Source organism: Anguilla rostrata, chromosome 9 (assembly GCF_018555375.3).
Source record: "Anguilla rostrata isolate EN2019 chromosome 9, ASM1855537v3, whole genome shotgun sequence".
Classification (NCBI taxonomy): domain Eukaryota; kingdom Metazoa; phylum Chordata; class Actinopteri; order Anguilliformes; family Anguillidae; genus Anguilla; species Anguilla rostrata.
Genome location: NC_057941.1, coordinates 41,468,821 through 41,481,904, shown reverse-complemented (window position 1 = coordinate 41,481,904; position 13,084 = coordinate 41,468,821). Strand labels below are relative to the sequence as shown.

The 13,084-nt window shown below is 42.8% G+C and overlaps 1 protein-coding gene across 3 annotated transcripts in view; it reads left to right on the top strand.

The window, feature by feature from the left end:
- Positions 1 to 9,299: 9,299 nt before the first annotated feature.
- spns2 (SPNS lysolipid transporter 2, sphingosine-1-phosphate) overlaps positions 9,300 to 13,084 on the top strand; it is a 70,549-nt gene continuing 66,764 nt past the window's right edge. For 2 of the 3 annotated variants that reach the window (XM_064352182.1, XM_064352181.1), the window contains exon 1: positions 9,300 to 9,748. In XM_064352182.1, coding sequence (XP_064208252.1) covers positions 9,517 to 9,748 — 232 coding nt within the window. In that variant the 5' untranslated portion in view covers positions 9,300 to 9,516. The remainder of the gene's footprint in view (positions 9,749 to 13,084) is intronic. The other variant, XM_064352183.1, reaches the window with a different exon arrangement.

Sequence of the window (13,084 nt, the reverse complement as noted above, 5' to 3'; positions counted from 1 at the left end):
GAACGTCCACCATAGATACTACAAGGAACGGATTACCAGCTTATCGCAACAAACATTTTAAAACGAGGAGGTAGCTTTGCGAAATGAAATCCAGGCCATCGGGTTAGAAAGCTGGCATTCCATGGGGGAGCACGGCATGCCATGGTGATATACTGTGGCTTAGTTAGCTCATAAATGTAAATTGTGCGTGCACCTTTTGCGCGAAAACGCATCAGATCTGTCTCATCTAAAATAAATATGGCGCACACATTATAAGGTTACTCCCAGTCATGTGTAACCACTTGCGGTATGTCAGCGTACAGAGGAAAGCTGAAAGGGAACAGGTACAGGCATTAATAATGAAGTGTTTGAGTGCTCACCGGGCTACATTTAATTTACACCCATGATTCACTATCTCACATTGTTAACCCTGACACCGGCTATGTTTCATAGCATGCAAAACGCGCGCAAGCACACTGACCCCACAATTCCCGTAAAATTCTTTTGCAGGGCACATAATTTATGAGCTGTTGTCAGGAAATGGGGAGGAGAGGGCCACGGACAGTAAATACTACACACAGGGCTGGTGACATGTATGGGGTGGTGGGGGTGAAGGGAGTGGAGCCGAGCGGGGCCTATCAGGGAAAGCCTCGGCATCGGAGCTCTTTAAACCCAAAGGCAGCGTGACATCACTGCCCTGCCCCGCCTTTTAAAGGGAGCCCCGCTTATCGGCCGGCGAGCCCCACCACGCGTGGGGACGGGGAGATAAAGGGGTTATCGCCCATCCTGCACCAGGGCCTTCGTGCCCCCAGACGCAGCCCCAGGAAGGAAAGGCAGAGGCCCGTCCACCGAGGCCGACGGGGAAGGGAGACAAAGCCTTCTCCCCGCCGCCGGAGGAAAACAACAGGAGCCCCGGCACGCCACCGGCATCTCAAGCACCTCGCCGCCCGGCAGCGTTTGGCTCCCGACGGACCCCGTCTGACTGCCAGCTCCTTTTTTGCACCGCCACCCCCCCCCCCCACCCCTCTACCCCCCTCCTCCCCCCGCCTCCCCTCCAGCCCTGGCTCTCACGCACGCGGCATTTCGGCTGAGTCAGAGCCTTTTCAGGTCTGCCGCGGCCCCTGACCGCGAAAGCCTTTTTTTTTTTTGGACCGCGCCAGCAAACGATCCCCATTCACCTCACAGAGTCCGCGCGGGTCCCGTCGCCGCGGCTCTTCTGCGGCGACTCGGCCCGCCTGCGGGGGGAGGGGGACAGAGCCGGCTGCGGGCCCCTATTGACATGGTCAGCACGGCGGGGCGAAACGCAGCCCAGCTCTCCCTTCACACGATTTCTGTCACGTGTGAGCCGCCCAGCCCCTTCCATCCCTCACAATGTGCTGCTTGTTGCCCAGTAAATTTAACTCCACTTGTCCAGTGCGTGTCGACACCTCCCATTCTGGCACGGGGAAAAAGGAAAGTTTCGTGTGATGTGATTTTCAATGCGGCATATTTCTCACTTTCCTTTAAACGAGTAGTTGCCATTTTTCCCACTGCCACTCAGAGTGCGTGGGTCGGACATTCAACCCAGCTGGGGCACGTCAGGGGAATACTGGACTTCCGCTGCTCCAGTGCCTATCCCCTATAAAACTGATTGCAAAGTGCAAACACTAAATCACCTTGCATTAATGATCTTCATCAAAGTACACTGTCCAGATGGGCCCAATCACCATTCACTTTATCTCCCAACATGCCATTGGCCAGGGGCAGGGGGGAGGGGGCATTGTAACATGTCACACCAGATTTTGTTATGATGGAGGCTGCATTAGGTTGAAGAATGAAAGAAAAAACAGCGAGCAGTTTGGGCCTCTCTTCTACAGACAAGTGATCATCCACCAGTTCTAGCAACCTCTGTTGTGCAGCCATAGGATGTACAGTATGCATGCCAAACCTACAGACCTACAGACCTACAGAGCGCTTATTTGTATTCTCTCTGCTGGAGCTTTGGAAATGGTCCAGCAGCAATGCAGACATTTTGAAGAGGAGCCCTCTCCGCAGTCTGGGTCAGAGTGATTGGTCCAGCATTGGCAGCTTTTCGAGGAGGAGGGGGGGGGTGTGTGGAGAGAGACGCAGCCCGCACAGCTGTGCCCCGGACCGGGCGGACTGTGGGCTCCTCAGTATGGGCTGATCAATGCTGCCCCTTGTTTTCGCCGCTGTCTCTTCTCCGAGAGCATCTGCACGCATGGCCAAGGGGGGGGGGGAGGAAACAGCTCCGTCGGCCTCTCGCTCCCTTTGATATGGGATCGGTGCCAGGCCGGTGCCGGGCTCGCTGCGAGCTGTCCCACTGAGTCACTGCCTCTGAGCATGCTCTGTTCGGGCTTCCCATCCCTTACACTCAAGGCAGGGAAATGAGCATGGTGGTGGGGAGCTAATTCTCTATTAAAACCACAGATATATAGTGAGGATAAACGAGCTGGACGCGCAGTCCAGGACACTGTTATGATAAACAGGGTCGCTGAGGCAGTAGAGATGCACCTCCAGTGCGGCTGAAGCATTATTTTTCATTGCGCAGTCGCCTGGCTGGAGGCTTTATTTACTGATGCCGAGGCATCTTCCTAGCGCTGAAGTCACACGCAACACGCACTGCATCACCCACTCCAAAGCTCCGCATGCATCACAGGCAAGATCTCCCACCCAAATTATATATCAAACAACAGCCAAATAACAGCCCCTTAATCAAATAGGCCTCTGCCCTGCATTTTTCCCATGTGCCTGAAAAAGAAAATCCCATTTGAAAAATACGCAGAGTGCAAACGAAACGTCCTTGGCAAGACGGTATGGAGGTAACAAAACAAAAGGCACAAAAACAGGGGCTCCCTCTGTCTGGGCTCGGCCTTATCGTTTCCTGCTCTCAGGCAGGAGGGGAGGCGGCAGCGGGGCCCCAGCTCTTCCCCTGCAGGGTCGCGCCTCCTTATCAATCACGGCACACACGCACAATGGCCCCGATAGCCGCCGACGGGGCCACAGGCAGCCGAACAATCAGAGTCCGCGATGGCGCGCGGCCCAGGAACGCGGCGGCCCCATACGACGGAAAGGTCAACGTTTACAGACGGTTTTAAAAAAAAACATATTCAGTAAATAATAAGCAATTATGCAGTGTGAGCCGGAGCAGGACACCACGCTGCAAAGATGGCCCCAGAGTTAAATGTGACTCACAGCGCCTGGAGACCCGTCACATGACACTGCCACTGTCACACTGTGTTCAGGGCGATGCGTTATTAAGCAGACAATCGGGCGAGGCCTGTGGTAGATGGAAGCACAGAGAGCTTTGCGAGGCATATGCTGCTGCGCTGGAGCAGAATGTAAATAAGAGGCCCTCCGGCTAACCTGACCTGTGTCACACCAGCTCAGTGCCCTCCAAAATGTCAGGTCGCATTTCATCGTTTTTGTACCAAAGGCCAAAAAAATTGGGGAACTCTTGAGTACTGAAGAAATTAGTTTTATTTGGCTTACACCGCACGAAGCGAATGAGTGGCCGCAGGAGCTAAAAAGGCTAACCGCACCGCTGCAAACAGTGCGCGCTGACACCACAACGTGCTTCGAGATTGTATTCCCTTCCTCACGCAGCTCACCTACAGCATCGTTTCTGTAACCACAATGAGTACTTATGTATTCCCTCAGTTGCATGTGAGTTGATCCATGTCCTTCATGGAACTTCCGTCAGAAAAAAAATATGACTTGAAGCAGTAATAACTTAACACAGAAGTAGAGTTGATCATATTACTTTAATCTCCCAGGTCAGGGACTATTCTTCTTAATTGGCTTTAACACAGTTTTGTTTCAGCAGAATGTAATGGCCTGTTTTACGATTCTGCTGCTGCTTAGACAGCGTTTTGTTAAGAATGGCGTTTATATGTGCAATGTACGCATCACTCATTTCCTGCACTGGACGGTCTCATGTGTGCAAAATATACCGTTTATGTACTCAACTTCAGCTTCCTGGTCACATTTCTTTCTAGCAGATCTCTGCAATTCATGTGTTACAGTTGCTGATGATGTGATACACAGACGCACCAAAAAGATTTCACTCAGCTTGATTCTCAAAAGGCATCGCAGTATTACTGAGGTGTTTTTTTATTTCATTGATTTAAAAAAAAAAAAAAAATGTATTTATTTCCTAATTTCAAAGCTATATGTTGATTTCAGTAAACTTCTGTGAAATGCCCATTTACACAACCCGTAATGACCCTGTGCTGTGCATAGCATTCTCTGACCCAGTACCAGATGCTGTCTGTGTCAAAATGAAATAAATTGGGCAAGAATGCAGGACCTACACTTTTACTGAAGCCGATAAAAGATGAGTCAAACATTTTTTTAAAATACTGAGTGTATTATAACTTACTGACTGCTATTTGCACCAACTCTACTGCCCTATTTTAGCAAGTGACTATGTAATTTTAAGATGGAAGCATGATTAAAATGAAATATTGAATGAAATGATGCATTGACCTAAAATTACTGTAATAACTCAGATATACAGATATATATGGTAGGAACAATGAACGATATACGTGTGCATTCAGGGGCAATAAGGGCTTGTCCAAGGAAAGCTGTCATATTTATGCCACATATTAACCTTGAAATAAGTATGTCAATGGAATTAGTGGGCATTATCAGTGTATAGAATGGGGGAAAAAGGTCAAATGTATATAGGTAAAGTATGATTGACCTTTGAGCTCTACAGATGAATTAGAAATTCATGCACACTTTTCTCATGTGTTCTTCCATATGAATCACGGACAGAGACTTTTGTGCATTACAGTTAAACCATTTCTCATTAGCTGCTAAACCCTGCTAGCTCATACTGAGATGGCACATAATCATGTTAACACTCACAAGCCTTATAACTCCATGCATCCATCTCTCAGGGACTACACTACTCATTCCAGCCAAATATGAAAACACAAAGCATCTGATTTTGATTAATCCCATGAAGTAATTTTCATAATTACTTCATAGGAGGTGACATTATCTGCTTTTAGGTACAACAGCATGGAGGAAATAAAAAGCTAAATTATAGATATGCAGTAATTTTATGTCTAAAAATAACTGATAGCAACACACAGAAGACGACATCTAGCTAATATCCCAAACAGTCCAGTGTGGCAGTGATGCATGAGATCTTTTAAGATCTTAATGAAACATATTGAAAATGCTATGAACTAACTTTCAAAAGTTCCTCTCCACTGCTGTAGTCTTCTCATGTTGTGACTGTGCACATTTACAGAGTGAAAGGCTCTTTTTAGGAATATGACAATAACAGCCAGTTTCTTTGCCTGTTTGGTGTGAGATGATTTATGAAAATTTTTTCAGGTCTACGTAATTTTTAAAAGTCTATGTCATAAACATACAATGTAAGTTACCTTGGAAACCTCAGAACCTCAGTCGTACAGCATTATTTCAGGATTATACCTCGTATTCATATCCTTGTAAACTTCAGTTTTCAAAATGAATGCTTTGCCGGTGTGTTGATATGACAAAAAATAGCAACAAATCAAATATTTCAGTTCTGTGTCCCACTTATCTTGCTCTAATTTTGTAAGTGTTTCTGTAGTTTTCACGGCAATTTTATAATAAAAAAATCCTTACTGTAGCCGTAGATCTGCAAAGTATACTGGCCAAAATTTGATGACAGGTGAAATTTACAGTAAATATATTTTTGCTGCAAATACTATTTGACAGCCAGTTTTCCAGCCACGAAATGCTATTCCAACATTGCTGTCCTCAAAATTTGGGTTGTTTTCGAAATTTGTCTTGTTCTCTATAATTTTTGCCATCACGCTGATTGATTATAGCCTACTTTAACCTCCTGTTTTGAACTGTAGCCAACATTGAATTCTTGCAATAATAATAAATAGTAAATGTAATTGCAGTTGCTGAAAAAAGATCAGAATTTCACACAAAAGTATCCTAATCCCAATGTATCCTAATCCAACAAGGCACAAATTTGACACAGGAGCACCCCAAAACGTCTATTTCTACACTAGCTACTGAACGGACGCCTCATTGTCAAAATCATGTAAGTAGCCTAATCAGCCATTTTTGACTTATGCAAGGTAGCCCAAATTGTAACTGTAATTAAAGTAGAGCGGAATTATCAATGACTAAGTTTTTTTTTATCACAAACTTATATAATATAGATATATAATATATAATAAACATATAATTATAGATACAGTGATATGTGTTGGTTTTTTGTTTGACTCAATGTGCACATTGCCCTGCTGTTTGTGTAGACACGGATTTTGAATTACATTGGTGCTTGCGTGGACATGGATTATGTGCAACTGTAATATACCCTTTACAGACCAAGTGAAAATTCCCACATTCTACCAGCAGGTGTGAGTAACATGAACAAACGTTTGTTTTGTGATCATACTACATCACACATTAAAGGTTTATCCTGGAAGCAAACTGGCTATATTTCAAATTAAAAAGCAAATTGGCAATTGCATTTCTTTTTCATTGGATGTGTGCAAACATCATGACATAATTCAAATTCAAATGCAAAAGTCCAGTTTGCATCTTCATTTTTCTAACGCACTTTATCTGACAATTTTCCCATTTGACTTTTCATTTTCCATACAATACATGACAAAACTAATTAAAATGCAAATGGAAACCATCAAATCTGTACATTTGAAATAACATGTTCTTGTTGTAACTGCATGATTGATGACAAAAATGAATGATAATTCAATTAGTCGTCTTACTTTCAATGTTTGAAGGCCAACCACCCTCTCACGATACAAGACTGTCATAAATGAAAATCCACAGTAGTTCTGCTGTTTGCAAATTCACTTCTGTGTTGGCACGCATCTACCCGGACAAAATTCAAATAATGCAAATTGTCCTTTACATTTTCATTTTCAAAATCAAAAGACCTGACAGTCAAAGAACTGGGGCAGTTATAAACTATGAACATAGAGAGTCCCCTTATCAGACGAAAGGATTCATTGTTTTAATAATGGTTTTAGTTATGTAATGAATGTGAAGAATTAGGGGTTGTGTGAATGCATAAGCACACACTGAATGCATGATATGAGACTCTCTACATCTGGGTAACATTCTCTATGTACTTTGGCCCACCTACTGAATGGATGGAACAGGCCCTTCCTGTTAGGACAGGTACAGTAAATCTGCACCCTTGAAACAACTCATTATTAATTATTATTTTTGCCCAAAATGTAACTGCTGTCACAGTAAAGCACTGCAACATTAAAAATTCTGTGAATAATTAATTTACTGAAATTATTCTGTCAACATTAGATAAAATGCCTTTGATCTATGAATGCACCGTTGAACTTTTTGAACGGTCTATCAGCACTAGTACCAACACTAGGAGTTGGTCTTCCAGATTTTCTTTTCCGAAAAAAAGCAAACACCAAGTCAGAGATGCTGGAACTTGACGTTCATAAGATAACTATGGTTTTGTGCGTGAAATTAAATAAGAGACGAAAAAGGTTTAAAACTGTCACGTGCACATTACAATGCACATTTATATAATATAATATTATTATATTACAACAATATGGTTGCCAGACAATAACCCACCCCCTCTCCCCCTCCCCCCCCCCCCCCCCCCCCCCCCCCGAGCTCTCCAGGGTGCTGAATATTAGAAAATTCCATGACCCATCCTCCTTGGCAACCACTATCAATACCAATTCAGAATAATGAGCTATATTTTGCCGTTATACGTACTGACAATCGTGTATAGTTGATACTGCAGGGCAATATAACAGTGCAATTATCTCCACATCTAAAATAAACGTAAATTAAACTCAAAAAAGGAACAGAAATTACGACTGTATCAAGACTACTGACTATTGTCTATTGAACAGTCCCGGCTAAAGTCAATAGGACGATTTCCACGGCATACTTCTCGAACGTACAAATCTGCAATAAAAGATAGGGTGGTAAGCGACTTTGTTCTAATGATTTCGGACGTGTGCTATCAACGCTGACTGGTTTAGCATAATCGCGTTTCAAGTTAATCCTTTAGACAAATTTTAAAGTGGTAGAAAAACGAGAGAATACAGACCAGTTAATCAATTCATACAGAGGCATCGGATCAAATTGTCTCCACATTGTCACACATAGTTAGCTGAGACAATGTGGCCAAATGGCAACTCATTGTCAAAACATTACTTATTAAAAGCCCCCTTGTGACCTGCCCGGAAACAACAAGTTGAACACAAAGTCCAATGCACTGTATGAATACCGAAGCTACGCTATATCTGCATAGATTTAAACATGCAGGTCCTGGAATGAAAACATTCATTTTTGATTTTATGTGAACGAATGAGACTTGCTAAGAACTTTGTTTTTCATAAAAATAATAACATGCAATTATGATATTTTTATGATTTTGTTTTAGTGTAGTGGCTTATTTCTGACGCGCATTTCATTCTCATTTTGTAAATAATCATGCCGTTGCAAATGTGCAAAGATGTTACACTTTAAAAATGCTGTTTATAAGGATATCGGATAACTGAGCGCCATTAGCACCGATAATGTTGCAGGACCCTGAGTATTGTTACTGTTTAAGATAAGTGCTCTGCATAACTCAGCGGTAGGCTATAAAACTTTACTCGTTTCCAAAGCTAAAATGCGCAAGTAAATTGCCCCGTACCAAGTAACAAAACACGCATTCCGTTCACCAGCTACAACTTCTCATCGTAAATTAGCTAGTTCTGATCATTCGTAAAATAGGCATACTCTGCAGAAACTATAAGTACCATGCTATTTCTCAAGGAAGCCATGTCTCTGGAGCTAGACTGTATTTCAGCTTTGAATCAGGTTTCGGGTTGATACTAAAATGTAACAATCGAGGGTATGTGAAATACCCCACACTTTGACTTATGTTACACTTAATGTTCTGAACAGTAATATTTAATATGTAGCAACTTCTTGTTAGAACCATGCGCCGGAAAAAAAAAAACAATTTTTGAACAACCAGCCACTCAATGCCAAAATCGAAGAAATATATTTCAGACAGCTTTATAATCCTCACAGTGTTCTGCATAGCATACCTTGTTGATTTTTCAGCATGTTTTTATGAGGAAATACTTCTGATAAAACGGTTCATATCATACAATCTCTCCCTGACAGGCACTGTCGCGGATGTACAAGCGCCAACAGCGGCATTTTTGCGAAATGCTCTGCATTCATGATAGCTCAAGTTGCAATTCTCAGCATTCTCTACATCAGGTGCAACTTCCATCATTCGCCGGCTTCGGAGGGGAGGAGTTTAGCTATACCGACACACCCCCTCTAGTCCACTCTAAACGGCACTATAGGGCAGTGGGAAAACCCTTAAGGAACGCTATCGACGGCCACTGCACTGCTGGCAAAACATGTACCAGGACAACATTCCCCCTTCAAACGCTTAAAGCCTACATCGCGATTAATATTTCATCGCGATTCTGATCCTGAGAGGATTGCTGCCTTTTCACTGTTGTGCCGCTCATTTTCGTTGCGCTGGATCTTTCGTGTCAGAAGATGTGTGTGGAGAGCGATGGGTGCGAGATAGAGGGCTGCAGCAGTTCGGACGAGGTGCAGACGCTGTCAGGCAGCATGAGTCCCGGCTTGAAATCAAACCCCGATCTCCATCCATGCAAACCCGGGCAAAAATTTCGTGCCGCACTCCTAAAATGCAGGTCTCCCACGGCAGCCGCAGGGATTCTCAGTTTTGGGAATGTGCTTAATTACATGGATAGATACACCGTGGTAGGTAAGTCCAACATTACCGCCTATTGACAGATCCATAAGTTTTTTGTCTGCCCATGGAATGATCGTACCCAGTGAGAAGAGGTGTAGGTTACATACCTTTTGTTTCGGTAGGTTGACTTAGCCCGTGATTTACTGGTATTGAGAACATAGTTAAACAATTACATCAGATTACATTAGGCTATTTCCTTTTTCATTGTCGGTTGCCAGCGAACAATGCAGAGCTGAGTCTGTAGTGTGCGCTAATTTGCTGCTGTATGCGCCCTGAAATAGGTTACATCCCAAAGGTCTTTTAGAAATTAACTAATATTTTGCTGTTACAGCATATGAGATGTTGTTTAGGGGAGCCAACTCGAAACACACACAGATCTATGAGCTTGCTGATTGTTTAATAAACTCTCTCAAAAACATATATCAGTAAGCAAAAGTTTACCTTCTTAGATCGGCAGAAAGTTAACATAGGACATTATTTATGCAAATACAAACTAGAATGCTATAGTAAAACAAGTTTGCATCACAGTAGATACTTATTTTCAGTCAGCGCTAGCTGGAGCGTTTCAGCGTCCTGTAGCAGTTCAGTCGTAGATAAGAGCGTTCCGTAGCAGTTCAGTCATAGATAGTCTATTCCTTAGAAATGTGTCGCAACTCAGAAGGCTCAAGCATTAATTAATTAACAAGGTTGTAATTTATTTAGAAATATTACATATTAAAAAGTTCGTCCAGAGTGCGTAAACACGCCATTCTAACTACAACTTCCACCGGGACCGCATGAGGTCAGATTTGGCTGACAGGTGCAAAAGAACCGGCTTTAACACAGTAAAATGTTCAGTGTTAAACCAACTCCAACGGAGTATATATGGTCCCTATTGGATCATATTTACTCTGTTAGAGTTGAATCAATACCGGATATTTACTGTTGAAGTATAGAACAAAGAATATAACGTCTTTAACTCGTATAGTGTTGTGTGTAGGTTGTTTACAACATTCATGTTTGTATGCGTTTTGCTGTTTTACTACAGCGAGATAAACCATGTGGCTGAATCTGCAACATTTATAATCTAAGATCCTGATGTTTTATAGAACATTTATGTCGTTTTAGAAATCATCTAGGCTACCTGAAGTGCAGACTTTTAGAGGTAGAGGTATCCATGGAAACTAGACTGCTGTCCTCCAATTAGTTTCATTGTCCAATATAAAGTTCTGTTGACTAATCTACCACATTATTTTTGAATTGACATCAGTATGTTCATACTTGCGCGACTGTAGTGCAGACACTTATTAGGCTATTTGCTTTTTCTGAATCATTAATTTCAAAACCGTTTGTGTTATTATAGGACAAGTAATGGAACGTTAAGGCAGGAAAGTAGGATACAGTCATTGCAAACAGCATGTCATTATAATGACATAATATTATGCATTCATTCATTCATTCATTTTCGTCATTCTGAGATGAGAAGCAATTTTACTGTATTAGAAGACAATTTAAGGGGGGGGGGGGGAGTAATCTCACCTCCTATAATGCATAACGCTCACTGTTATTATTTATTTCCAAGCTTTACCATATGAAGACTTTGGTGAACATATAGTTTATATTCGGTGCAGAGTAAAATGATGCACTGTAGTCTATATATGAATATAATATATAGCGGAATATGCATATACAACGTTGTAATGTAATTATTTATATCGTAACACACCTGACATTTTTACTACTGCTGGTTAAATTAATTAATTAATTAATCAATGAATGATAGCAGCCCAACTAATGATTTTATTCATCGCTATTTTTAAATGTAAATGTACATGAAATGTCTACAGACGTTCGTAGAAAACGCCATCGTCTATTTGTTCCAGGCTTTGTGTGGATGCCCGTGGCCATTTCTCCGCAGTGAAGTAGTTAAATTCAGTGCCGCAGCATGCAGTCCGAGCAGAAATGTATCATCTTTTCACGAAACGGCATAGGCCAGTTCGACCATGCAAAGGTTAAGACTGCACAAATATGCTTGGGTACTGAAAATTACAGTTAATAGGCCTACCCTTTTAACAGCTTCACATTTGTATAATGTCACATTGGGTGGGTGCTCGGTATACACAAGAATGCCCGGCAACAGTCCGTTTTATTTCGCCAAAGCATCTTCGAATGAGACAATCCATAAACTCGTGTTTTCGTCCAAGCAACGAAGATTTTCTTGAAATTGAAAAAGAAACGAATCGCACACAGGGTTGTAGACAATAGTGCTGTTACCAGGGTGGTCGGCAACTATCAGGCTTACCTGGAGAAATATTTTTGGATTAAGCCACGCTTCTGATACAATGCTCGTAAAATAAATTGAATGCTCCTGTAGTCTAATTTCCGGCTGATGTCATGTAGACGCCTGTGGATTTAACAGTGAAAAGTGCATTGCCCGAAATGATTGCCCGACTCCAGTACCCAGTTTGGAAAGATTCTGTATCTTAGCGATATATGGTTTCATGCAATATAAAAAAAGCGCCTGAAGCGCAGTTCTGTCAGCAAAAGATAAATGGGTAAACCATTAAGATTACATAGTAAAGGCACTCAACACTCAAGTCCTGTTTTTCATAGACTAGATTGGTTATCACAGATAAGTAAAACTGAGCTACAATGACCTCTCCCTGGAACTCCCCGTCCTTACTAACGCAATTCATAAACAGAGCATAGAGGGTGTTTTTGATAGTGTTTCAGTTAATCACCAGTTACTTTATCACATCATAAAAATACAGAGTATAGTACAATCGTCATGTCTTTGAAGGGAGACAATACTAGCATGTGCCTCAATAATCTGGTGTGCTAGAGTGTGAACATGTACAGGTTTTTGCAGTGACAGGTTGAGAGAAAAAAGGTACAGGTAGAGAGGGAATCCTGGGAGATTTTGCTGTGTGAAAAGTCCCTGGCTGACCTGAGATTAGGGGGTGGGATCGCTCAGACCCTGAGCGATTCGTTAGACTGTGTGTAGTGTAGGGTACCCTTTTTGTGCAGCTTGGCTAAAGCTAGGAACAGCTGACAGAGCTAGGACATGCGTGCTAATTGGGCTCTGAAAGGGGACTCAGGGTATGTTCGGAGTCATTCCCACTCCAAAGCTCCCCCCCCCCCCCCCCCCCCAACCTTATCCGAAGCTGCTTCTGTGGGGATGAGGACGCCTCCTTAAACATGAGTTGGCTGCTCTTAGAAGAAGTGGATTTACGGAGTGGGGAGCGCATGTGGAGGGTCTGGAATCCCCCAGTTGGCAATTAGGGATTTTTGGGTCAACACTGGAGGCCTGCACTCCCTGAGCTGTCAGCAGATTTAGCGGAGGAGAGAGGAGTCCTGTCCCCTGTGACC